Source organism: Desmodus rotundus, chromosome 12 (assembly GCF_022682495.2).
Source record: "Desmodus rotundus isolate HL8 chromosome 12, HLdesRot8A.1, whole genome shotgun sequence".
In the NCBI taxonomy this organism is placed as follows: domain Eukaryota; kingdom Metazoa; phylum Chordata; class Mammalia; order Chiroptera; family Phyllostomidae; genus Desmodus; species Desmodus rotundus.
Window position 1 is genome coordinate 28,056,780 of NC_071398.1, and position 25,394 is coordinate 28,082,173.

A 25,394-nucleotide genomic window follows, 5' to 3' on the forward strand; every position below is an offset into this window, starting at 1 on the left:
GCCTTGTGGTCAGCTCCCCATGGCACCCCTTTGGGGCTCAGCCCCCAAACCCCCCTGAGCCTTCCACCGAGCCCTCCGGGAGGCAGGATTGTGGGGGTCTCAGGGCTGGGCTCTGCTGTCTCCTAGCTGTGTGACCTGGACATCAGCCAGTCTGAGCCTCAGTTTCCACCTTGAGGGTCTGTCCTGGCACAGTTGCTGTGACAATGGAGCACAGACCCCCTTCAACAGCACCTTCTCTATGAGACGCCAGTGTGGCCGAGTCTGCGAGATAAGGTGTCTGTCGGAAAGGAAAAGGCACAGAAGGGCCAGTGGGGGGTGCCCTCTGAACCTGGAGAAATCCCACTGAGGAACAGAGGGGACAGGCAGCTCTTCCAGGTCCAGATCTGCCGCCCTGTCTTCGCTCATGTGTTTCCATCCCTGTCAATACCCGTTCTCACCCCCAGCCCTAGGAAGTGGGCAGGGTTATTTTGCCCATTTAATGGGTTGGGAAACTGAGGCCCGAGGCCACACAGCTGGCAGTGCCAGAGTCAGATTCAAACCTGGGTCCAGCTGACTCCAGGGCCTGTGCCCTCAGCCACCACTCTGTACCCAATTAAGCACCCCTCCCACCAGTTACCGTGTTTCCACCCCATGTTCCCATCTTGTTCTGGTCTCACCTTGATTAATGGGACAGCCTCAGCCCTGGGGGAGGGGGTTGCCACCCCTCATTTTGAATCCTGCTGTCACGTTACGCTCCCTGAACCTTCACTTTCTTCCATTCTTTCTCCTGCTCAGGAGCTTCTAGGTCCCTCTGTGCCCAGGATGGAGCCCGGGTGCTGCTTGCCTGGCATCCCAGGCTTCTAGCAGGAGCCCTGTCTGGCTTCATGACTTGTTTCCCTCCCTCCCCTTTGGCCAGAGAGGTCTTCTGGGTGTCCTCTGGCCATATTGTGTGTGGACAGCCAGTGCCCCGTCCTCCCCGAGAGCACTTTCCCTCCATCGTTTTCCTTGTCCAGCTCCTCTGCAGCCCTCCCCACTGGCCACACTCCTCTCCGTCCCCTGGACCCAGCTGTCCCTTTTCACATTGCCCTGTGCCCTGGCATGGGTAGTGCTCATGGTTGGGGACCGTCCCATGTGTCTCTGAGCCCCTCACTGTCCCTGCATGTGCCCACACTAGGTGGCCCATCACCAGCCGTAGGGCAGATGAATGGGCCACCTGCCTGGGGAGAGCCCTGCAAGTAACGCTTTGGGAACTCGTGACAAAACATTCTCTTTCTCCCTCAAGAAAATTGTCCAGGCATTTATTCCAAAGGGGCTGTGTTAATTTTAGAAGGAAGAAGGGGCACCCTTTCAGAGTGCATGGGCAGCTTATGGAGACCTTTTTAGGGCTAAGGTTGTAGGAAATTATGGTAGGTTTCTTTGCAGCTTTGGAAAGAGACTTCTTCCCCATCTTTCCCTAGATGAGACGGTTTGGCCTTGGTCTCCACGGGGAAAGGACGCTCTGTACCTCTCTCCGCATGGGTCACCCTGCACCCTGTGCCGTTCCACCCAAGGCCTGAGTGGGTCCCCTGGGAGCAGGTATTTTCCTCAGCCCGAAGCTCACGGGACCCCAGACCCCCAGGGTCCTGGCTGCCTCCCACCTCTGCTAGAACAGGCTGGGTTTCTGCTGGTCTTTCCTGGTGGCACTGAACTTATTTAGTGGTTGTACGAAAGATTTGGGGCAAGCAAAGGGAGCTTAAATAGGCATCAGGCAAGCTCAGGCCTCCTGGACAGCTCGTCATGAGCCTGTTTATTTCTCTGTGCTTACTTCGTGGTATTTCAGGATTAAAGTTGGGATCTGGGTCCTTAGGTCTAAATGGCCTGCTTGTCAGGGAAACTGAGCCTTCAGGGCCATTGTCAGGGTCATCTCCACACAGGGCCATCTGGCAGGGAAGGCGGTCAAAGCTCAGCCCCTCCACCCCAGCATCTAAGGCCCAGTGTTGACCCCTCCCCACCCTGTTCAGGCTTTGCTCACATTGGAGAGAGATCCCAGGCAGCAGTAGCCCGGGGCCTGGTGGGCACAGAAGGTGCACGCCATTACGGGGGATGAGTGTGAGCATTTCTCCAGGTCCACTGCAGCTCAATGGGAGGTGGGTCAGGGATGTGAAGCAGGTCCCCGGGGGCTCTGCCCGAGGGCAGGACCTGCCCTGGGATGTTGAGGAGTCTTGGTTTTCTTGCTGGGAAGAGGCAGCAGGGCAGGAGGAGGAGAGGGAAACAGGCAGCTTCATGACACTCCATCCTGGGGTCTCATGGTTGGTTTAATCAGCCTCCTATTCCTGGATGGGTCCCAGGGCTCTGCCCAGACAGCCTTTCATTGGGCACTTCCTGTATGCCAGGGGCTGGGGCTACCCAGAGCGGGGGACAGCCCTCGCCTGCCCATGAGCTGGAGCATCTGCCTGATGACTCTGGGAGGAGGCCTCGCAGCAGCTGGTTTGCAGTCAGCTCCGTGGGTCGCTTGGCATCTGTTCCTCCACAGAAGAGAAATGACCCCGCTTGCTTTGTTCTCTCTCTGTGTTCTTTCCTGAGGAGTTATGTGTGTTCCCTGGGCCAGCTGAGAGGCGGGACCGGCTGTGGAGCTGTCTTGGGATTCTTTGGCCCAGCCCACTGCCCAAGGCCCCTGATTTGGGGTGGGCATGATGCCAGAGGGGAGTAGTGCCGGGCAAGTTGAAAGCATTTATTGCTACTTATTTTTTAAAATAATGGTAAAATATACATAACATAAAATTTACCATCTGATCCATTTTTAAATACAGCATTCCGTAGCATTCATGCTTTCACATTGGTATGTAACCATCACCACCGCCCATCTCCAGGACTTACCGTATCTTTCGGACTATGAGACACACCTAGGTTTTAGAGGAGGAAAATAGGAAAAAAAACCCTTGCTCTGCCGCTGCCCCCCCCCCCCCCCAGTGAGCCAGGTAAGCTACATTCAGACTATAAGAGGCACCCCCATTTTCCTCCCAAATTTGCAGGGGAAAGTGTGTCTTATAGTCTGAAAAATATAGTACGCATCCTCCCATTTCACAGGTGAAGGGACTGAGGCTGAGAGGACAGGGGCTGACCAAGGTCACCGGCAAGTTAGAGGTGGAGCAGGAGCTCTGAGGACAGCTTTGGAGACAGGCTCCTCTGAGTTCCTTGCTGACCTGCCACATCCCACTTGCTGAGCTGGGAACTCGGCCATCGCATGCATGTGACCCAACGCCTCAGAAGCTGAGCCCAGCCCCTGGGTCTACCAGGAGCTACAGTGGGAGGCTATAGCATTTCTGGTTCTTATACCCATCCTTGACTCTGAAGGTGCTCGTTTCTCCTTTCCCTGCAGACCTGGGATGACGAGCTGGCGAGGTCAGCGGCAGCGTGGGCCCACGAGTGCATCTGGGAGCACGGGCCCACCAGTCTGCTGGTGTCCATCGGGCAGAACCTGGCCGTCCACTGGGGCAGGTAAGAGCTGTGTGGTCCCCCCTGACTTGCGAACTGGCCACCAAGACTGAGCACCTACTGTGTGCTGGACTTGGTGCTCAATGTCCATCATTGCATTTGGCACTCATGATCACCCACTAAGAGAGAGAGGCCTCCTGTGTCATTTATGGGGAGGGGGGGGACTGAGGCTCTGTGCCCAAGAACACTTCCAAGTAACTGGCAAAATGGATGTGAGTCTGGCTGCCGACTGCAGACACCGGTCACTGACTCGGGGTCTCTAGGCTGTGAGTTTTCCATTCCATTTCCTTGAAAGGGTTTGTGAGTCAGTTGCAGCTGGCCAGGAAGGAGCTGGCCGGGCAAGCTGGGGGGATGGGAATGTTTGCTCCTTTAACGGCGGGTCAGAACTCTCTTCTCCATCCCAGCACGTCTAGGTTCTGCTCATTCTTTAAGGCCCAGCCAGATCCCACCTTGTGGGCAGGTGCCCCCTTCCCCTTCTTGTCTGGCCATGTCGTGCACACCACTGAACCTCCGAGGCCTCCTGGCCTGGCAGCGCCTTTGTCCCCTTGCCTGTGGGAGGCACTTGACAATGGTCAGTTAAATGTCATTGCCTGGCTCCCCCAAAGTCAACTGGGCCACATACCCATGCAGCCAGCCTAGCTAAAAGCCCCCTCCGGCCTCTGAGCTGGTTTCATTAGAGGAGGTAGAGAAGAAAGCTTTTGACCGATTAAGACTTACTGACCCCTAGTCAGCATGCTGTGCCCACAAGTCCTCTGAATCTGGACCCAACGGTGGCCAGGGTCTCAGGGTCCACTCTCCTTTTGTCCTATTCATCGGAAAGTTGTGCTGGACTTGAAATATCCCCTCAAAATACAGGTCAGGGTTTGCTTGACTCTAACCCAGATATCTCCCAGCTCTTGAAGTTCTGGAGTTGAGTCTGGCCACGAGCAGCTACACCTCCCTTTAGGGCGGCTCCTTTTCCGGGCCACACCTGGGCAGGTGGCACAATGGATCGAAAGAGATATGACTTCATGGAAGCAAATTGACACAGTATTTTTTTCCTCTGGTGAATTCTGCTTTTTATAAAATCAGTCTACGATAGCATGAAACAAAACTGTCTGTGGGGGAAGGAATCCGTCATTCCACTGTCCTGGTTCCCCTGCTTTCATTTTCTGGGCTCCTGTGTAGCATTTGGCTGTAGGCCGGCATATTTTTACATAGTTGTAACTGTGGCCAGGGCAGCTTTTAATTCATTTTTTTCCTTCTCATCTAATACCAAACAGTGTTTCTATTAAAGAGTCATCGTGGTTATCATCTCATAAAGGCGGCCTATGGGCTATCGAGTGGGCAGCCCAGAATGTAGTCATTCCATCCCTGTGGCCTGCTTTTTTTGTTGTTGTTGGCTCTCTTGAATCACTTTATTAGGATAACTGTGAGGAGTGGCACCGATGGGACTCCAAGGTTCCCCACTTCTGGGCGAACACTGCTAACTGGCCTTCCCGAAGAGGCCCCCGTTTGCAGGGCCCCCACAGCACCCGCCTGTCCTGAGGCTCTGGAGCTTCTTGCCCAAGCTGGCTCCAGGCAAACAGGCTGTTTCCCTGGCTGTGTCACTGACTGCTGCCACTCGCTCTGGGCCCGGACAGTAATTGTTGCAAGCCCTCTACGTGCCTGTTCACCGCAGCGCTCTTGGTCATGGCCAGTCCCCCTCGCCGCCTTTCTCTTTCCGGAGACCGCTTTGTTTACACTTACTGGTGATGGCGCCCTGGGACTTGCACCCAGTTTATTTTCTCTCCTAATAAAATAACCAGTGCCAGCCTGGCGGATGGGGCCAAAGCGAGGGGCAGCGGCCACCGACGGTGATGACCAGGGGCCCTCCTCACCGCTGGGGCGAGGGAGGCTCAGTGAGAAACCCTAAATAGGCAGTTTTCTAAAGGGTTTGCATACCGGACTGCGGGGCTCTGCATGCCTACAGGTTTCCGTGCCCTGAATGAGCTTCTGCCTTGCATTTGAGTCTTTGGGTGCCCCCCCCGACCGGTGGCCGAGGAACAAAGCTGGTCATGACCATCCATTGGTGGGTGATGGGAGCCCATCGGCCTGGCCCCCCGTAGCCAGCCACTCTCCAGCTTCCGCACTCTCCCCTGCCATGGTGGGATGTCCCATCTGTGCATCACCTGTTCAACTATTTATTCAATTTTTTTTTCTACATTGGCTTTAAATGGATTCACGTCTTGAATCATTTTGTCTTAAGCAATAATACCTTTGGAATATGGGGTTCATGGGCCGCATATACTTTCCCAAGTGCACATGAAAATAAACACATGATTGTGTTCAATTGTTTATTTTCAGTGAGTCAAAAAATGACTCATTGGGGGTCAGGTGAAAGTTTCCTGAGCACACAGGTGGCATGTGGGCCACCTGGGGGACACTCCTGGAAACCAGGAGGACTCCAGGGATGCCCAGGGAAGCTCTTCGCCAATTTGGGTTGTAAGCATATGTAACAGGTGCTTGGTGGGATTTGGGGCTGTTGTCCCTGAAGGAGCCCCTCCTCCAGTCTACCCCCTGAGAGGTGGTGCCAGCTGTGGTCTCCATGGTTGGGTATGTGGTGGCCAGAACATAACGAGCTGGTCTGTCCCCACAGGTATCGCTCTCCCGGGTTCCACGTGCAGTCCTGGTATGACGAGGTGAAGGACTACACCTACCCCTACCCCCACGAGTGCAACCCCTGGTGTCCGGAGAGGTGCTCGGGGGCCATGTGCACCCACTACACACAGGTAACACGGGAGGAAGGGGCCTCGCACTCGGTCCGGCACCCCCAGACCCAGGCGCTCGCTGGCCCTGCAAGGCTATTGCCCCATAGGAAACCTCTACTGTCATTGCCTTCGTATTTTCCTTCAGTGTGGTGCTGTTCGAAGTATAGCTGGTGGATCGTGTGGTTTGTGACTGATTCACAACTAGAACACTGAGACTGAGCTCTAGAAACTTCTATGGCACTTTTACATGCTGGGGCATTTTCCCTGTGTGTGGTTTGTTTGTTCCGATTTTTGTTTTGTTTATTTTTAAACAAATGTGTAGATCTTCAGTGGGTTGGGGGAAAATCTGGCCCCCCATCCCTTCACCACATGCCCCTTTCCACCAGCACCCTAAGATCCAGGCCGGATCACGTCGCCCAGCGTGCCTTGCCCCTTGAGTTCTGATGCGTGGGTGTTGCCTTCTCAGATCGTTTGGGCCACCACCAACAGGGTTGGCTGTGCTGTGAACACCTGCCGCAGGATGAACGTCTGGGGAGACGTTTGGGAAAACGCGGTCTACCTTGTCTGCAATTACTCTCCAAAGTAAGTACAAGTTGCCGTGGTGGTCTGGGTTGGGATGTTTTTGCCAGCTGTGGAGGACCCAACTGAGCCTGTCTGAAACAGCGAATCTCTTCATTATTTCATGTAGTAAGGAGTCTAGAGGTCGGTGCTTCAGGGTGAGCTTAATAGATCAGCAGTGTCAACCAGGACTCGGGCTCCTTTCGTCTTCCTGCTGTACTATCCTCTCCTCATTGGTGTCAAAGTGGCTGCCAGGCACTGTGCATCATGTCTTCCCAAGCAGCAGGAAGGAGAATGGTAGAAAAGAGCTCTCTCCTTAGGTCTTTCTCACCCCTGGCCCACTTTCTCCTTATATCATTGGCTAGAACACTACCACTCACAGACGAGGGGGAAACAAGATTACCCCATTTGGCTTTGGCCAATGGAATTGCCCCAGGTGACTTTGCAAGTCTCCTCTGGGACCCCCTGAACAAATCAGGAGTAGCAATAGCTCTTGACTGGACTACGAGTGGGGTCTGTCACAGTGGTATTACCATTATTTCCTCCTCTGAAAATATGCAGCAGATAGCACTCTAGAACGCAGGTATTCATGTAGACTGAGTTTTTGCATCTTTATATGTCCCCCTCTCTGAAAGGACCACATCAAGTCTTTATGTCATAGCCCCTCTTCCTCCTCACACAGCCTGGTGCCATCAGGGTATCGCCTAACCCTTTACACACTTGCCTCCACTGCTCATCAGACAAACATGTGCCGCAGAACTGCTCACCTGGTTAATGGCCTGTGGTGAGCACGCCGGCCTCCCTCCGACACCATGCCCTGCATGCTGTGGGCCCTCGGGTGTATTTGCTCAGTGACTGAATAAAATGGGAATGACCTCATTTATTTGGTTTGGGCCATGAGTGGCTGTGAGAAGGGGCGATGCAGGGGAATTGCTGAGCTTGGAGGAAAATGGAACTCGCTGTCCACCATTGGCATGCCTATGGCGGCAGTGTCTCAGCAGTCCACAGGGATAAGGGGCTGTGTCACCGATGGGAAGGGATGCAGCCCACGGAAGAGCAATAAACTGGTCCACCGTGGTGGAATTCCTCGCAGAGTGGCAGGTGGAGAGTAACGAATAATTCAATTTAACTCTTTACATAAAAAATACACTGGAGCCCTGGCTGACATAGCTCAGTGGATTGAGCACCGGCCTGGGAACTGAAAGGTGGCCAGTCTTATTCCCAGTCAGGCACATGTAAGGATTTCGGGCCAGGTCCCCAGTTAGGGGTGTGTGAGAGAGGCAACCAATCAACGTTATCTCTGGCACAGTGCTATTTCTCTCCACCTCTTTTTCTGTCCCTTCCTCTCTCTCTAAAAATAAATAAATAAAATCTTTAAAAATACAATAGAAGACCCTATCAAAAATACAATCCTTTCCTTCTTTAGCCCCCACTCCTTTTCTTGAAAAAGGAATAACCTAAGACAGTAAAATGCACTAATCTTAAGTATGCAGCTTGATAAATTTTCACACCTATACATATGTATTTGTCTGCTCAGGCTGCCATAACAAAACACCAGAAACTGGGCGCTTAAACAACAGACACTTATTTCTCACAGTTTTAGAGGCTGGAAGTCACAGATCGAGGTTCAGCAGGGCCAGTTTCTAGTGAGGACTCTCTTGCTGGCTTGTAGGTGGCTGCCTTTTCCTTGATTCCTCACCTGGTGCGTGCTCTCAGTGGGGGTGGGAGGAGGAGAGTGAGAGAGAGAGATCTTGTTAGCGTCTCTTCTTATAAAGACACAATCCCATCCGAGGCCCCACCCTTTTGACCACATTTAACCTATATTACATCCTGAGAGGTCCTATTTCCACCTAAGCCACAAGGGGGGTTAGGGTTTCAGCATATGGATTTCGGGGCACACACAATTTAGTCCATGCAGCATTTATATGCCTGTGTAACTACCACCTAGGTCAAACTAAGAATGTTTCCAGTGCCCCAGGATACCCCCCAGAAGTGCCCACTCTTCTGACGTCTCTCCCCATCTGCAGTCTGTCCGTTTTAGACCTCACATGAAATGTGGGGGTCTGACCGGTACGCCCTCACGCGCCCGATAGCTTCCTCTCAGCACCGTGCCTGTGAGGTCTGCATGTGGGATCGTGTTCGATGGGCCATTTTTTATCATTGTGTGTATACCATGGCTTCTTCCTCGAACATCTGAGCCCCTGGCCTTGCGGCGGGCGGGCAGTGGCTGAGTGAGTGGGCCTGGGGTAGTGTCTGGGCTCCATCCTTTCGGGCGGGGGTGGAGGGTCTTGTACCTTGATGACCTTGAGCATTAGGAGAGGACACTTACTTCATGGGGCTGTTGGAAGAGTAAAGAGTCTGTCCACGTACGGGAAGTCGGTGTGGAACTTGGCCCCAGCCGGCCCTCCATAAACGCTAACTTGGGTGTTATTATTCCCAGAGCATCAGAGGTGTGGTTTGCCTTTGAGGAAATACGGAGCCCTTGATAGCCCAGCAACCTGAGCCTGGGGACAGTGATGGACCCTTCTGGGGGCCCAAAATGTCTGAAGAAACTTACTGAGTCTAACCCGGCAACAAGACAGGCTCTGAGGCCCTCGGTCTGCCTGGCGGTGGCCCATCTGGGGCAGTCATTGCAAAGGCCTCCTTGAGTCCCTAGCCCGCCTTGCATGTCCGAGTGGAGGTGGTCAGCTGAGTGGGGTCTGTGGCACGGTTAGGACGCTATCACTTCTCCCCCGTGATGTGTGAGGATTGAAGTGATGAACATACTATAATGGGATGCCGCCCTCAGTCCCTAAGCCTGATGCCCACACATCCCTGGGTGATGCCGTCCTGCTATTTTGAGTCAGAGGTTACACAGAAAGGGTGTATTTTGCAGTTTGTCTTCCAGCCAACACCAGTGGGGCCCCTCCCTGGCCTCCGGAAAGCTGTCCCAAGCATCACCCAGACAAGCTTGTTGGTTTAGGAGGTGAGCAGAGCGTATGACCTTCACCCTGGGCCGGGCCCTGGTCTGAGGGTTCCACACGGTTGCTCACTCACTTCACCCTCACAGCAGCCTCCTGTCGTTACCCCCAGTACAGAGCAACGGGCTCCGGGCTGGGGAAGTCAGAAGCAGGGCTGGGGTCCAGGCCAGGGTGTCTGCTTTTCACCACTCAGCTGGAGGAGGCGGGACCCAAGGGGGCCTAGCAGTGGGGCCCCGAAGCCTTTCCTGGGCAAACAAGCGGATGACTGGGTGACCATGAAGGAAGTTTCCTTCCTTCCTTCCTTCCTTCTTTCCTCCCTTCCTTCCTTCCTTCCTTCGGGACTGGTTCTTTATTTTAAAAAAGACATTTGTCAATTTTCACTTTCAAAATAGTTGCACTATTGGTTTCTCTTTCTCTCAATCGGCCCTCAAAGAGACCGCACCAAAGGAGAGTCCTGTTTAAGCCAGGAAGCTGCCGGATGCGCACCTAATGGACCTCATAGAAACCTCACCGATAAGGGGCACTGGGTAGGGAGAGGAACGTCAAGATCAGCGCACGGCCAGCCCAGAGCTTTCACAGCCAGAGGGGTGGCCAGTGCACCCCAACCCCAAAGAAGCAAAGTTTCAAAATAATATACAATTTAAAAGCAGTTTTGTACATGAACTATTCAAGATTTCTCCATCACTAACTGACACGAAGCACAATGAGATGGTACTTTTAGTTCGAGACAGCAGCTTCAGACCCAGAAAAGGGTGATGAGATGATTTCCTATGGCGAAATCAGAGGCGAAAGCACTATTTTCTCTCTTTCAAGGAGCAAGAGAGCAGATAACTAGTCACTTCGACATAAGCGGCGCAGGATCCATTTTGTGGACCGTTGAGAAGGGGGTAGAGATGGGACAAGGATTTGGTCTCAGAGAGGTCTCACCATTTTAATTTGTTTGGTCACTTCTTTCTTTTTTAAAGTATATTTTATTGATTATGCTATTACAGTCGTCCTGACTTTCCCCCCTTTGCTTCCCTCTGTCCGATACCCCCCTTTCTTCCAGCAACCTCCCCCACCTTAGTTCATGTCCATACGTCGTGCATATAAGTTCTTTGGCTTCTCCATTTCCTATACTATTCTCAACCTTCCCCTGTCTATTTTGTTCCTCCCAATTATGCTTCTTAGTCCCTGTACCTTTTCCCCCATTCTCCCCTCCCCGCTCCCAGCTGATAACCCTCCAAATGATCTTCATACCTATGATTTTGTTTCTGTTCTGGTTGTTTGCTTAGTTTGTTTTTGTTTTTTTAGATTCAGTTGTTGATAGTTGTGAGTTTGTTGTCACTTTAATGTCCATAGTTTTGATCTTTTTCTTTTTCTTAAATAAGTCCCTCTAATATTTCATATAAATTGTGATGTGTCTTGGTGTTTGGTCACGTCTTATTTTTAAAAAATTACACAAAAATATGCCTTAATGCTGAAACGTGAACATCATCATCATCATCATCATCATCATCATTTATTTATTTTTGGCTAACTCCTCCTGGAATCACCATTCTGGTTTGGCTGGTGCTCTGCACACGGCAATGACCCCCCATAGTGGAGTCTTTCTCTGGGTTCTGATTGGCTCCCAGTGAGGCAGGCCTTTTCCTGTTTCCCTTCTCTATGGGGAAGGCAATATGGATTAAGCTGAAAAAATTATCTCATGAAGAAAATTTCTAGAACAAGTTACAGAGACGGGTCCTCAGTCACTGACGGCTCCAGTTCGTGTTGCCAAAGACCCAGGTGCTGTGAGGACTTGAGGGTTCCAGTTGCCACCTTCTCCCTGGCCCCTGGAGAAATCTCGCTGAGCAGGAACTTCAGAGGGAGGTGGACGGTGCCCGGGGTGCTCAGAGGGACCTCAGTCCCAGCCTCAAGGGCAGAGTGTGGTCAGAAGCCCTGCGCCCCACAGCCTGGGTTCAGATCTCACGGTGTGACCTCAAGCAAGTCACGGAGCCTCTCTGAGCCTGTTTCTTCCTGTGCAAAGGGGTGGTGGAAGGATGGAGTGACCTGGGCTGGGTCTGTGCTCCACACTTGGTAAATGTGAGGTGCTCCATGAACACACTGACTTTTATTCATTCGGAAAAGCTCAAAGGGGGCGTCCTGGAAGCTTTCAGTACAAAGGCATTGGGGCTGGGTGGGGCCGGACGGTGGTCAGAGTTGTGTGAGGGGAGCAGCAGGGGTGATGTGGGGCCAGTGGGGTGTGGGGCATGTGCTCAGGAGGGGCCCAGGGCAGCTCCTCTTTCCCTTCATACGACCCCCACCTTCCTCCCTCCATGACTGTGTTCAGCCTGAGTGGGACCAGGAAAGGCAAAACCCTGGGCCCTCGAGGGGCGGGCCCACCTGACAGTGTTTCTGGTTGTCTTCAGGGGGAACTGGATTGGAGAGGCCCCGTACAGAACCGGCCGGCCCTGCTCCGAGTGCCCGCCCAGCTACGGAGGAGGTTGCAGGAACAACTTGTGTTACCGAGGTAGGAAATGACTTCACAGAGCGCCTTACGCAAACCACAAACTGGGAGAAGTGAACTGTGGGCCCAAGGGGCACCCCCAGCCCTGTTGCAGTCACCTTCACACTCCCCTCCTTCCTCCCTCCTTCCCCCCACCTGTGCATGAGAAGACTCGGGGTTCAACCCCCAGCTCCCTGGGGACCTACGACCTCCCTGGGGTGTCCCCCCAGGGAGTGTCTCCCACGGCCAGGTTCTGAGCTGGACTTTGACCGCAGCTTCTACTCAGACATGTCCATGTCCCTGTGCCTATTGGTTGGTGCTCACAGTTTGATATAAAACAGGCAACAAACAAGGAATTAAAAACAAATGACTAGACTGTGATGTTCCAGGTGAGCCCCAGGCTAGGCAGGGCTGTCTCTCAAGGGTATCCTTCCCATCCTTGTCCCTGCCGCCGGCCACCCACCCACATTCCCATCTTGTCCATCCTTTCCCGGCCTGTCATGAACATTTACATTTCCCTTCCTCTGGCACACCTGGGGCTTCCGAAGGCTGTGCAGTTTCCAGCTCCTCCTGCTCTCCCATGTGTTTACTGTGGCCAGTCAGAATGTTTCTACTCGCCCAGCTACTATAAACAATGCACGTTTTTCATGCCTAAAGTGGTTCTCCCATTTTAGTATTTCCTCGGGCTCCATCCCAGGAGAGGAGGCATGGCTGGGCCGAAGGGACTATCTGTGTTTTTGCAGTTAGGATGAGTTTTTCACGTGGCTCCATCCACAGGTCTTGTGATGGCACAGAGGGCCATTTCGGGAGGTCGGGGCATGCAAGAGAGAGCCGCCCTCTCTGCCAAGAGGAGGGGACAGGGGGTCAGTTCCATGGGCTCTAGGGTGAAGAAACAGGTGGGCTAGGGTGAGGTTCCCACACCCTCTCAGGGGGTGGGGTGCTCTGCTGTTCTGGCCAGCTGTTCACTGCTGATTCTGCCAGTTGGGGAAGTGGGGGAGGGGCAGGAAAGGTGACAAACCCGGTGTTGAGACTGGCACTCAAACCACACAATCACTCCCCATTTCCCCTCAGCTACACTCCTTCCCTGTCTCCACATGCTTGTCTTGTGTGAACTGTCCCCTGATACGCCCCCTCCGATTCCCGGACTGTGAGACAAGCGTGGGTTTTAGGGGCTGGCACACCTGCTTTGGGAATATCAACCCTGCCACATTCTAGCAGTGGGGCCCTGGGCAGGTCACCTCATCTCCCCAAGCCTCGGTCTTCCTGTCTGAGAAGTAGTAATTGTGTCAAGCCTTGCAGGCACTGAGGGACTAAGAGAAGAATGCGCCCTGGCTGGTGTGGCTCAGTTGGTTGGAGCATCGTCCCATAAACCGAAAGGCTGCGGGTTGATTCCCAGTCAGGGCACATGTCTGGGTTGCAGGTTTGATCCCAGGTTGGGGCGGGTATGGGAGGCAACTGACTGGTGTTTCTCTATCACATGGATGTTTCTCTCCCTCTCTCTTGCCCTCCTTTTCCCCCGTCTCTAAAATCAATAAGCATGTCCTCTGGTGAGGATTAAAAAAATGAAAAATATAAAAGAGATGAATGCAGGTCAAGGTCCAATTCAGGCATATCAGTTCCCATCTTCATAGTCCTACTCAGGCCGGTCCTGTGGCTGCTTCCTGTCACCCAGGGGAGTCACTTCTCTGTCAGATTTGGGGACCATGAGGGAAGGATCCCCATGAGGGCTCCTCTGGAGTCTCCCTTCGTGAAGGGTCTCTGTGTGTGCATGGCCCAGAGCTGTCCAGTTAAGGCAGAACAGGGCCATCTTTACCGTTGCAAGCTGTGCATGCAGGTTTCAGCCTCAGTTTTCCCATCTGTAACAGTGGTGATATAGGCCCATGAATTTCAGCCACAGCAAAGCAGAGAGATGTTATTTACATTTGCCTGAGTGGCTTCTTAGAGATGAATTGATGCACATCTCTGCCAGGGGCCCCTTTGGACCTTTACTGCATGGACTGCCGTCTCCCTCCGATGTCTGTGGACCAGAGCTGGAAAATCCTGCCTCCTGCTCTCCCACAGGAGAGCAATGAGAGGGATGTGAGTGCTAGCACAGCAACCCGAACACAGTCAGTGCTTTACAAACACAGCTGGTAGGCATCTTAAAGTAGGAGGGATGGCTGCATTTATCCCTGCATGGGGTCCTTCATCACCCGCTAAGGAAGGTTGGCCCTCTCCCAGCCTGCAGGTCTTATACATCTTGGGAACCTGGCAGATGCCTTCTTCTCCTTGGAAACAGCTCTTATGTCACACCTGCTCCAGGGAGCCTTCCCTGACTACATAGACAGGTGTTGCATGTGCCTTCCTGCTCTTACTGTAGCCAGACTCTCCTTGAACCTTGACCACCTGAAGTTACAACTGCTGGTTCACTCCAGGGCCTCCAGGGGCACGGAGCAGGTGTGCTCTGCTCGTCCTCTCAATACATATACCCCCAGGGCCACAGAGACATTTTCCAAGAACAAATACAGGCAAAGATACCTTAGATGCTGGTTTACCCGCCCAGTGAAGCCTCTGTACTTGTTTCTTTATTTTTGGTGGAAAATATCCAGATTCTCTTGGCAGGCATGCCAATTTTCTTAGCTAACCATGAAGAAGGTCTCCAGCAAAGTGACTGATCTGCATGAGCTACTTACTTGAGCATGCGTGGTGGGGCCTAGACCTACAATGGAGATGGAGCAGGGACAAAGATAGACCGTCAGAGGGGTTTTCGCCCCACCAGCCCAGCCAGGGGTGGTGAGAAAGCACGTGGGCTTTGGGGAAAGGCAGTTTGACTCTCCGCTGTCAAAGTCGCTTAGCCTCTCTGAGCCTCAGTTTCTCTGTCTGAAATGAGGCTTATCGTGTCTTAGGGACCTTAGGGCAATGAGAGGGTATTGCAGGAGCGTGGCGGGGGAGATCCGTGTTCAGTGAACGTTCCTGTGAGCCGTGGTATCACTAGTAGACCCAGGTGGGAATTTACAGAGTGACGTAAGCAGTGCTCTGTGCTCCACAACCCCCCGTTGGGAGCTGGATGGATGGTACATGCAGCAACCTTGCCATGAACTCGGGCATGGAATTTCCCCAGGCCTGCGCGGTCCACACGGGGGATCTTAATTAGGATGTGCTCAAATAGAGCCGGTCCTCTGGGCAGGCATTCCACTTTTCATGTGTGTCTGAGGGTGAGGACTGTCTGCCCATTTTCTTAAATAGTGAGCCCTCAAATGCTTTAGACTGCTTCACCAAACTATATTCGGCTAAATAAAGCCGCGATTATGAGGTATAAAAATCCTAAAGGCCAGTGGAAGAAAACCCGGCTTATTCCCGAGACAGCTCTGGCTTTCAGTGAAGGGCAAACCTGAGCAGCCACACTGACGGGAAGGCAGACCAGAGGCGGCCACTCGTGCCAAGTGGCATTGCAAACCTGCTGTCTTCATAAAGATTTCACCTAATGGTTTTTGGCTACAAATGATGCTTTCAGAATTCCCTTCCTAAATGTCTTTCAGCTTCACTGGGAATATATTTTGTTCAAAGGAATCCAAAGACGGAATCCTGTGGGACTTTTCATTATCTTTCATCCAGCAAATTTTATTGAGCAACTGCTCTGTGCTGGGAGCCGGGTGTCTAGGGAGCTGGGAAACAGGCTGGCTTCAGCCCTCAGGGAACAGAAGGCGGGTGGGGAGGCAAGTGTTAGTGAAATCACAGCTGTGGGCAAGCTGTGCAGAAGCAGTACCGGAGGCCCATGAGCAGAGCCAGGACTCAGGATTGCAGTTCACCTCCCAGCTCAAATCCCGTCCATTCTCTCGGGACTCGATTTGCCTGGGGTGGCAGTTGTGCAGAAGGGAATTGGCCTGTGAAACAGAAGCAAAGAATTCTAGTCTTGAAAAGCATTGGAGGACCACTTATCTGCCCTTCGTTTGGCTGTTTGTCTTGTATAGACATGAAAAACTTGGTCTGCCCTTTGGAGAAGAGAGGCCGCTGCTCTTAAGGAGAAGTCGAAAAAAGTCTGGGGATCGATAAACCCTTGATAGGGCTTGAATTTTAATCCAGTGACACAAAGAGGCCAAGAGGGTGCTTCATTCCTCCTCCTTGAAATCATTCTTGCCCAAAAGTATCCGTCGTTTCTTTCATTTAGGGAGAGCGGGCGGCAGGGGTTTCCAAGTCTGGCCCGCAGACATCGGAGGGGGACGGGGGTGCATGCTGTAAATGCGCCAAGGGGTCCCCCAGCAGACATGTGCTTTAATTCATCTTTGACAAGGCCATTCAAACAAATGCAAATAGCAACTCTCTGCTTTGCTTTGGCTACAATGTATAGGTTGGTATCCTGGTGGCCTGATTTCAGGTCCTGGTCAGCAGTTAATAGTTGTCTTGTGTGATGAGAACTGGAAGATAAATAAACTGATGTTTATAAGAAATGCAATTTGTTCAGTTAATTAAAATGTTTTAAAATATGGAGGTCATGGTCATTGTTGGAGAAATAATAATGTTTGGGTGGAGGAAAGATTAGGACCAATGAACTGACTTTTTTTTAAACCAGGAGTTGGTTCTCACTGGCTCATCCTATGTGATGGGTCTAACGTTATTGGATAAGAAAACTTCAGTTCAGAGAAAAGAATTGAGTTTAGCTAAGTGACCTTGACCCACAGGGGTAGAGAAGGGAGCAGGATGTGCTGGTGATGAGGGGCCGTGGGGCCCACGGCCATTGACATGAGTCTTCGTGCATCGTATTGGGCATGTGAATGAGGAAGACTCCTTTCCCAGTGAAAACTTAGGGCCAGAGGGACCTCGGGGACACAGCTGTGGTTTGGGGCCAGAGGATGTACGTCCTTGGGCAACTGATGGTACAGGAGGAGGTGGAACAAGAAAACATTATGATAACCCAGGTGTGGGGCCTCTGGGGCCTTCTCGCCTCTGGTCAGCCCAGCTGCTCTTGGGTGCAGAGCATACACAGCAAGCAGAGCCGGTCCATCTCCTCTTGGCTGGGAGAATTCCACCTGGCCAGGTCTGCTCTGAAATACCACTGAAATGATTCTTTGTCAAACTAAACCTCAAACAGGTTTAGTTTCCAAGATTTTTTTTTTTTTTGAAAAGCGCATTTTTGTTGAATCTCAGCATTTTTTTTCCCTCCGTCTTCACTATGAAGAAGAGAGTTACGACCAAAAACCTGAGAGGGACGAGATGAATGAGGTGGAGACAGCTCCGATTCCTGAAGAGAAACATGACTGGGTCCAGCCGAGGGTGACCAGACCCAAGAAAACCTCTGCTGTGAACTACATGAGTGAGTGGCTCGTCTCTGCCCTGGGCCGCTCCCGAAAGGGGGCGGTTTTCCCTGGGGGAGATGGAGGAGGGGAGCTGGTGGGTCACAAGGTCTCCAAGTCCGCAAACAGCAGGAGCAGGGCGGCGTGCAGCTCACAAGAGCACAACCCTAAGATATTTCTTTTCAAAAGTGATATTTTTAAGCCATTTCAAAAATGAGATTTACAGGAGCTGTGCTTGAGTGACACTTTCCCCTGAGGCAGGTATTTGAAGGTTGGACCTTATCCTTTCAAAGAAGACCTAGGCTGAAATTGGGTTCCTCTTAGAAGCACCCAGTACCCCAAGAGAAAGCACAGACGTGAAAGGGGGAGGCTATCTCCTGTGAGTTCGTCCTTCTTCACCAAGCCACGTGACTCTCTGAGACTTGATTTGCTCATCCATAAATGGGACCATCATACGAGGTTGCCGTGAGGATTATTCCCAGTACTGTGTGCCCCTGTGTCAGCAGAGAGCTCCCGGTGGTTTGACATCATCACGTCTCCTCAAACAGCCCCCTTGGGCAGGAGTTGAATGTTTTCCCCCAGACATCCGGAAGTGCCCGGAACACTCTCATGCTCACCTCTGTTGCGCCTCCCCCTCCCCTGATTCCCAGTGCACCTCACCTCCCAAGGCTTTTCTTCTTTCTCCTCTCTCTGCCCTGGCTAGAGCTCAGCGCTCTGAGGCCCCAACACTCCAGCCGGGCACTTGTGTACGTGGCGCCTTCACTGAGGGTTTGGGGCCCTTTCTTACAGACATGGCAATAGGCACAGCCTGACTGCCTGCGATTCTGTCTCTCTGATTCTCCCCTAATCCTTAAACAGCGTGAAACTGGACTCACCCCTGAGAGGGGCCCTCCTCAGTGCCTGTCTTGCTCAGAGACCATCCCCTATGTTTTCAACTACTCTCTGCCCCACCCCCACCAGTCACTCTATCTTCTTGGGCTTCAAGTGCCTTTTCCCCAGACTTTCTGCCTGTTTAACCATCCTGTGGCTTCTCTGACCAGGAAATATGTTGGTGCCCTTTTCTTTCCAGAAACTTGAAACAGTTCCATTGGCTTTTTTTTTTCAATCTTTAAAAAAAAACTGAGGTTTTTTATTAACCATTGGCTTTTTTTTTATAATGTAAAATTATAATATATGTCTTTTTGCCCAACTATAACTCTACTCCAAGATTTCAATATGTCCCTATAAAATAAACAAAAAACCGAAAGCTTGGCAAAGTCATCTTGGCTATGGGGTAGACATCACAGGGGGGAATGCCTGGGTCCTCACTTCCCAGCTGCATAAGGCTTAGAAGGTCTGTTCTCTAGGTCCCTGGGGGTCTAGAGGGCACTTAGCATGTGCCAGGCTCCCTTCCAAGGCTCCATGTATTTTCTCATTCAGTGCTCACAGGAACAGTACCCACTACACCTATGCCCATTATTCACAAGCGGAAATAGAACCTCAGAGAGGAAGTAACATGCCCAAGGTCACATGACTACTATCAAATGGAAGGTCTGGGATTCGAGCCTCACCACTGAGGCCTGCAGCCATTAGGCAATGCTGCTGCTCTCATATGGCATAGATACCAGAATGTTCCAGAAAGTTCCTCAGAGTGGGGGGTGCGGTTTTCTAACTCAGACTCATCCTCTGGATCCTTGCAGTGATGTTTATCCCTGCATTTCTCTCCTAGCCCAAGTCGTCAGGTGTGACACCAAGATGAAGGACAAGTGCAAAGGGTCCACGTGCAACAGGTAAGGTCTGGGGGCTGGTCCCTCTCTCACCACTCCCCATAGCCCTTTGAAGCGCCTGCTGTTGGGGTTTTGGGTCACATCATGATCAGCCAGTCCATGGCCACCCAAACCAAGCTGGGTAGAAACTCACAAAAAGCGGCATTCTCTACTTTTAGCAGCAACAGTGCACACCAACGTGTGAGCGGGGAGGTAACTCGGCTTGCTTTGTGCCATGAATTAGACTGGCCAGAGTTCCCACTGCATGCCGCCCTTTCTGAAGAGCTTAGCACATAAAGATGACCCATTTCTGGTAACCTAGACCAGAGTTTCCCAGTCTCGGCACTACTGACATTAGGGCCAGATAATCCGTTGTGGCGGGAGCTGCTCTGTGTGTGTCAGGGCGGGGGGGGGGGGGGGGCTGCTCTGTGGAGGGGGCTGCTCTGTGCAGTGTAGGAAGTTAAACAGTATCCCTGGCCTCTACCCATTAGATGCCAGGAGCACCTCCCTAGTTATGATCACCAAAAATGTCCAGAAATTGCCAATATCCCCCAAGGGATAAGATCACCCCTAATTGTTAACCTTTGACCTAGAGCTCAGGTGGCGAACACAAGGCCTGCAGGCCGAATCCGGCCTCCACCTTGTTTCTACCTGGCAGCAGCGCCGAGCTCTCGCTTAACTGTTAAGGAGTAGTTACATTTACACAGTCCTAAAATTGCATTTGGCCCTTCGAAGGCAACTGCAAAGCTGATGTGGCCCCTGGTGAAAATAAGTTTGACACCCCTGACCCAGAGGGTTGGCCCGAGCTCTGGGTCTTCTCCTGCCCGGACACACATTGCAGTTACGTGTCTCATCCCTAGTGGGGAGGAGGTGTTCGGATTACAGATGCTCTGCGCTATTGCTTCAAAAGGAGTTTCCAAGTGGCAGAAATGCCAGATTGGCTCAGGGCAGAAGCGCTACACACATGACAATCTTGATCAACGTTTTTGCGCAGCTGGGGGCTCCATTCCATCTCTGTGTGCGGGGGCCCCAGGGTGGCCCGGAGCTCTGTGCAGGGAGGACTAGGGCTGGGCGCTGTTAGGACGTGTGTGGGCTGGCTGTGCCTTGGCCATGGAGGGATCCGGCAAGCCTGCTGCAGAGTCGGAGTAGACCTGCTTCCTGATGGGTCCCCCTGGAGGGAGAGCTGCTGCCAGTGTAGCCCCGGGTAGTTGAATGAATTCATGTAGCTGTCGGAGCCATTGAGTATTGTCCATTCGGAGGCTGAAGAATGTCTGCCAAGAAGGAGTTTGGTTTTGGCAGTGCAGCTGCCGGGCTGCGCTCTCTGGCAGTGAACCGCCAACAGGTGCAGCAGCCTCGTGCAGAACCTCAGGTCCACAGTAGGAAAACCATGTCAATTGGGGGAGGAGCGTCCTTACTTGTCTTCCTCTGGACTCTGGCACTCATTCCTCTGAAGCTGAATCACGTCATTTAAAGAACATGCTAAAGAGAGAAGGTAGCGGATCCTATTTTATACCACAGGGATTTGGAATTCGGTTTGCTAGAACGTTTGGCTCAGCCTTTGGCAGGAGCGTTAGGACATAGACTTTGAGCAACCCAGGATGAGGTCGTTGAAGAGGCTCAGACATCATCCCGTGAGCAGGTGGAAACGGGCCAGCAAGTACTGCAAAGTAAACAGTCGGTTCGTTGGTGAGATGAGCAGGGTGTGGCAATGATGAGTGGTGCAATGACTGTCCCCTGTACAATGTTGGGGGCATGTGCACTTCTCTGTGCGCTGGGTGAGTTGGGCAGGAAGCACTCAGAGTCTGGAAGGCACATCTACTTGGCAAGCTCACAGTTCTAGGATTTCGGGGACGTCCCTGAGTTGGCCCTTTGTGATGATGTGACTTTCTGTCCCACAAGCTCATTGTGGTAGCATCATGCCTGAGTACTCAACAGAAAAGAATGACAAGGTTTAAAGACTGTCCTTTGTGAGATAGCATCAAAAGAGTCCCAGAGTCAGGAGCGGATGGGACCCTGCCCGGGTGGGAGAAGGCGAGGGCCATCCACACCAGGACTGTTAGAGACCTCCAGTCAAGAAACATAGCCCCCCGACCTGCAAACGCCGGACTCTGCACAGTGACTCACCTAGAAGCTGTCCCACTACCTGGCTCATCCCTTTTCTGTACCTGGTGCTTTTATAAAAATTACATTTACTGGGCTTGTTTTCTGACTTTAAAAAGTATCCTTGTTTGTGTAAGTAATCGGGAAAACACCCACCACAACAACATATAGAGAAAAAAATGTGTCCAGAAAGTTCTCAATGTCAGCAGCAATTTAATGTAGCTCCAATCTTCCCTCATGCACTGTTAGCTGATAGTGCTCATGTGATCTTATGTGTCACTGTTTTCACTAGGACTTTCCAGAGTCAGAAGATATTCCTGAAAAAACTCCATCTCGGGGGTTGCATAACACTCTGACACGCGGCCACACAGCCGCGCTTGGCCGCTCCTCGGGCACTTGCTGGCTTATTTCCCGTTTTTTACAATTATAAACAGTTGGAATAACATGTGGTTCTGACTTTCTGACTTTGTTCTTGGGATATACCCTCACAGGGAAATTCAAGAATCAACAGATTTGAGGCTTTCTGGGAAGATTAATTTATACTTTTTCATGAACACGAACACCATCACTGAGTGTTATTCTATTTTTTAAAAACCTTGCAATCTGACACCTAGAAATGGCAAAGTTTGCCTTCTTTAATGACTGATGTTTGAGAATTATTTATTTATTTATTTATTTTTGGTGTTTGGGTGCCACTTGTCTTTCTTCTGTGAATTGTCCATCTATCCCCATCCCTGCCCTAAACCCAAATCTTAAGCCCATGAACGTAGCCCTGAAGAAGGTCAGATTGAATCTTGTAATTGTGTTCGTGTGACTGTCAACTTTGGGCGGGTTGTGACTTTGCCAGAAAACAATGGATTCCATTCCGCTGAAGCTTTTCTCTGTGTAATAATAGAGCTGTTGAAGAAAAAAGCCCAATAATTTCAAGGTGATATTGAGTCTGTTTATCTGTGAAGGTCATCTTCTTTCTTTCCCGTCAGGTACCGGTGCCCAGCAGGCTGCCTGAACAACAAAGCGAAGGTGTTTGGAACTCTCTTTTATGAAAGTGTAAGTGTGGCCAGACTTCTTTAAATGGCCTGTATGGAGTGCTGTCGTGCGTTTTAAAGATTTCCTTTCCCCTCCCTCGCCCAGCCTTAGGTTCATAGAGATGACCTGTGGGCCTTCTTGGGCTCACAGACCTGGGAAGCCACCTTTGCGCCCTGGGGCCCCCCCTCGTGGAGCTCAGCCTCCGGTTTAGACAGAGCGTTAGTACGCTCCACTGCATGGGGAGAAAGGGCCGTTTGTCGCTCTTCTTAGTCTGTAAAGCACCAGGGTGGGTTTTTTAAAAGATAAGCAACCCCAGGAACAAAGACGCTTTCTAGAGGGAAGCAGAGTCAGAGGTGGGTGAACTCTGGCCCAACTCTTTGGCTTCTTGTGGGCTGAAGACAAACGTCTTGGGTGTTGCTGATAAAGACCGCGCACAAAGGGTACTTCAGACCTGCTAACGGCCTTCCTCCCCGCCCCCAGTCCTCCAGCATTTGCCGGGCTGCCATTCACTACGGGATCCTAGACGACAGAGGAGGCCTGGTAGACATCACCAGGAACGGGAGGGTCCCCTTTTTCGTCAAGTCAGAAAGAAATGGCATGCAGTCTTTGAGGTAACTATTCTGTTACTAATCTATTCTGATCAGGGTTCCTTTAACAGTTTTTCTAGTTACACAAGTATTGCTGAAGCTTTGAAAAGTACTGAACAATATAAAGAACCAGGGGGAAAGATAGAGCTGACCTTAATCCTGTAACTCAGAAATCGCCCCATAGGTAATTCAGCATGTTTCTTTCTGGTAGTTCTCTCTCTCCTGCCCCCCCCCCCCACCCAATTTGGTTGAGTTTCAACTTCTGCTTTGTTTTCCTTCCTGGTCTCTGAGGACTCACCAGACACATTATCAGTAACAGTTGATAGTATCTTTGAGTTTCTGGCTAATTCTGGATTAGCTCTTTCTCTTACTAAGAACAAGGCTTTTCACTTTTTAAACATTCTAACTTTTTTTTGCAAGATAATGTTTTTCATGTAAGGCGTGTGGTGGTTGATGGGCCAGGCAGTCTTTGCCATTCTGACTTTTGGGGGAGCGGTGAGTAGGCCATGTCTTGACCTGTCCATGGAATCAGAGGCTAAAGTGACCTGGGATCATACAGCCCAATGGGGGTCATGACTTTGGGCCGGCTTCTTCATCCCTCCTGGGTGGCAGCGCCCTCATTTGTAAATGAGGCCCATGGTAGGATGCGGGGCTGACTCCCAGCGAATCCACGATGGCACAGAGTGTCAGTGCCTTCCCCGGGCCTGGGACAAGGAAAGCACTGAGGTCCTGTGATTGTTCCAAGACAGCATGTCCCATCTGAATTGCGAGGCCACTCCAAACGTTTCAAAAACAACATGAGTCACTCCCCTCCGAAAGGCCTGGCTCTTCAGGGAGCGCTGGAGCACTCCCTCTCTGTCTTAAACTGGTGACCTAGGGATTGTGTAAACAAACAAACAAAGAGCAAGGAATTGTAAACCGAAGCGAAGAAGATACTCAGGGAGATACACCGGTTGGGTGACCTCAGTACCAGCCATGCTCAGTACTCAGCACAGGCAGGACGGAGCTGTGGGCCCGGCCAGGTTCAGACCCTGCGTTGCCTGGGACACTTGTCCTAGAGCCACTTCTGGTCCCTTTCAATGCCCAGCTTTGCACCTAGAGTGCGTTCTTCACGTTTTAGAGTTCAGAGAATCAGCGAACATCAACATAAAGCAAATTAAAGCTTTATTTTCACTAACCTCTGATTGAAATGTGACATTTCCTTCCATTCTGAATGTTGGCCCAAAACCAGTGTGGCATTAGCAGGGCGGGGGACACTCGCACCGGGGGACACCGGCTAGCTGCAGACATCTGCAAACGCTGCCCCCCTTCTGTCCCGGCCCCGAAATGACAGCAGCTCTAAGACCCACCTCCAGACTGTTCTTATGCATTAGGACAGGAACCTAGCTATTATTCGAATGCTTATTTATTTTAATACCTTGATAGTGATATTAACAATAACTGATTTTCTTTTAATCTTTTCTTTTATCATACGTATTTTAAAATTGTCACTCTGAGAAGGAGTCCATAGGCCTCATCAGGCACAAAGAAGTTACTGAGCAGAGCCCTGGAAAGTCCTCGTTCTAGATGATGCTCTAGACGTTCTAAGGGCTTTCAGGCTGGTGGGAGACAAGCAGAAAAACGTTACATTGAGGCTGCAGATAAAATAAATGCAGGAGCAAGTGTGCGCTTGTAGAAGCCATTCTGTTTACATTTACTTACTGTTTCCTTTTATAGTAAATACAAGGCGTCCAGCTCATTCACGGTGTCGAAAGTAAAAGGTAAGCTGGCGGCCTTTTTATTTTTTTTTATGTGACCATAATATGTGGGCTATCTTGGGTTTCCCTGGAAATTTCATTGCCCTTAGTTGTTGACGTAATGTTTGTCTTGCCTGGTAATATTGCTGTTCTAACGTTGTAAAGGCTTTTTAAAGAGGTTCCTGAGGAGGCCGATTCTCTAACTGGTTCCTAAACATATCTGAACTTGGCATTGGCCCTCCCTAGAGTGCTAAATCAGACACACGGGCCTGGCGCTCCAGCTGAATGTCACAGAAATACCAACACCTGGGTCTTCAGCAGCCAATAGGTGGCATAGGGAGGTCGCATTTCTACTGACTGACAGTGGCTACCTGGAACAGTGTGTTGGGATGGATGCTGAGGCCTCATTCTGGGCTCAGCAGAAAACAGAGCTTGATAGATTACTAATGTCTGCCGTGGACAAGAGGGCAATGGGTATGATCGTTTGGTAGGGTGGGGTGCGCCCATGGGGGAGCATGCTGTAGTCACCACCTCCTTTAGGCCAAACCCTTCCTTCCTGCAGTTGTTCATGTAAACCAAGTTTTATTGGCAGCCAGCTATGCCCATTCATGCAGTCATCTGTGGCCGGTTTCTTCGCCCCAGAGACCATCGGGCCCACAGAGCTGGAAATACTTACTCTCTGTTCTTTTAAGAAAGAGTTTGCCCCTGCTCTGGACTAGATGAGGACATGCTGTCAGAGGCAGCAGGTGGCCAGTATTAGAAC

General features: G+C 51.4%; 1 protein-coding gene across 1 annotated transcript in view; it reads left to right on the forward strand.

Moving 5' to 3' along the window:
• Positions 1 to 25,394, forward strand: part of CRISPLD2 (cysteine rich secretory protein LCCL domain containing 2) — a 64,277-nt gene that overhangs the window by 18,748 nt on the left and 20,135 nt on the right. The window contains exons 3-11 of the mRNA XM_024556236.4: positions 3,338 to 3,456; positions 6,071 to 6,203; positions 6,649 to 6,764; positions 12,091 to 12,191; positions 17,323 to 17,457; positions 19,146 to 19,206; positions 22,263 to 22,329; positions 22,789 to 22,919; positions 24,612 to 24,655. Of these exons, the coding sequence (XP_024412004.2) occupies positions 3,338 to 3,456; positions 6,071 to 6,203; positions 6,649 to 6,764; positions 12,091 to 12,191; positions 17,323 to 17,457; positions 19,146 to 19,206; positions 22,263 to 22,329; positions 22,789 to 22,919; positions 24,612 to 24,655 (907 nt within the window). The remainder of the gene's footprint in view (positions 1 to 3,337; positions 3,457 to 6,070; positions 6,204 to 6,648; positions 6,765 to 12,090; positions 12,192 to 17,322; positions 17,458 to 19,145; positions 19,207 to 22,262; positions 22,330 to 22,788; positions 22,920 to 24,611; positions 24,656 to 25,394) is intronic.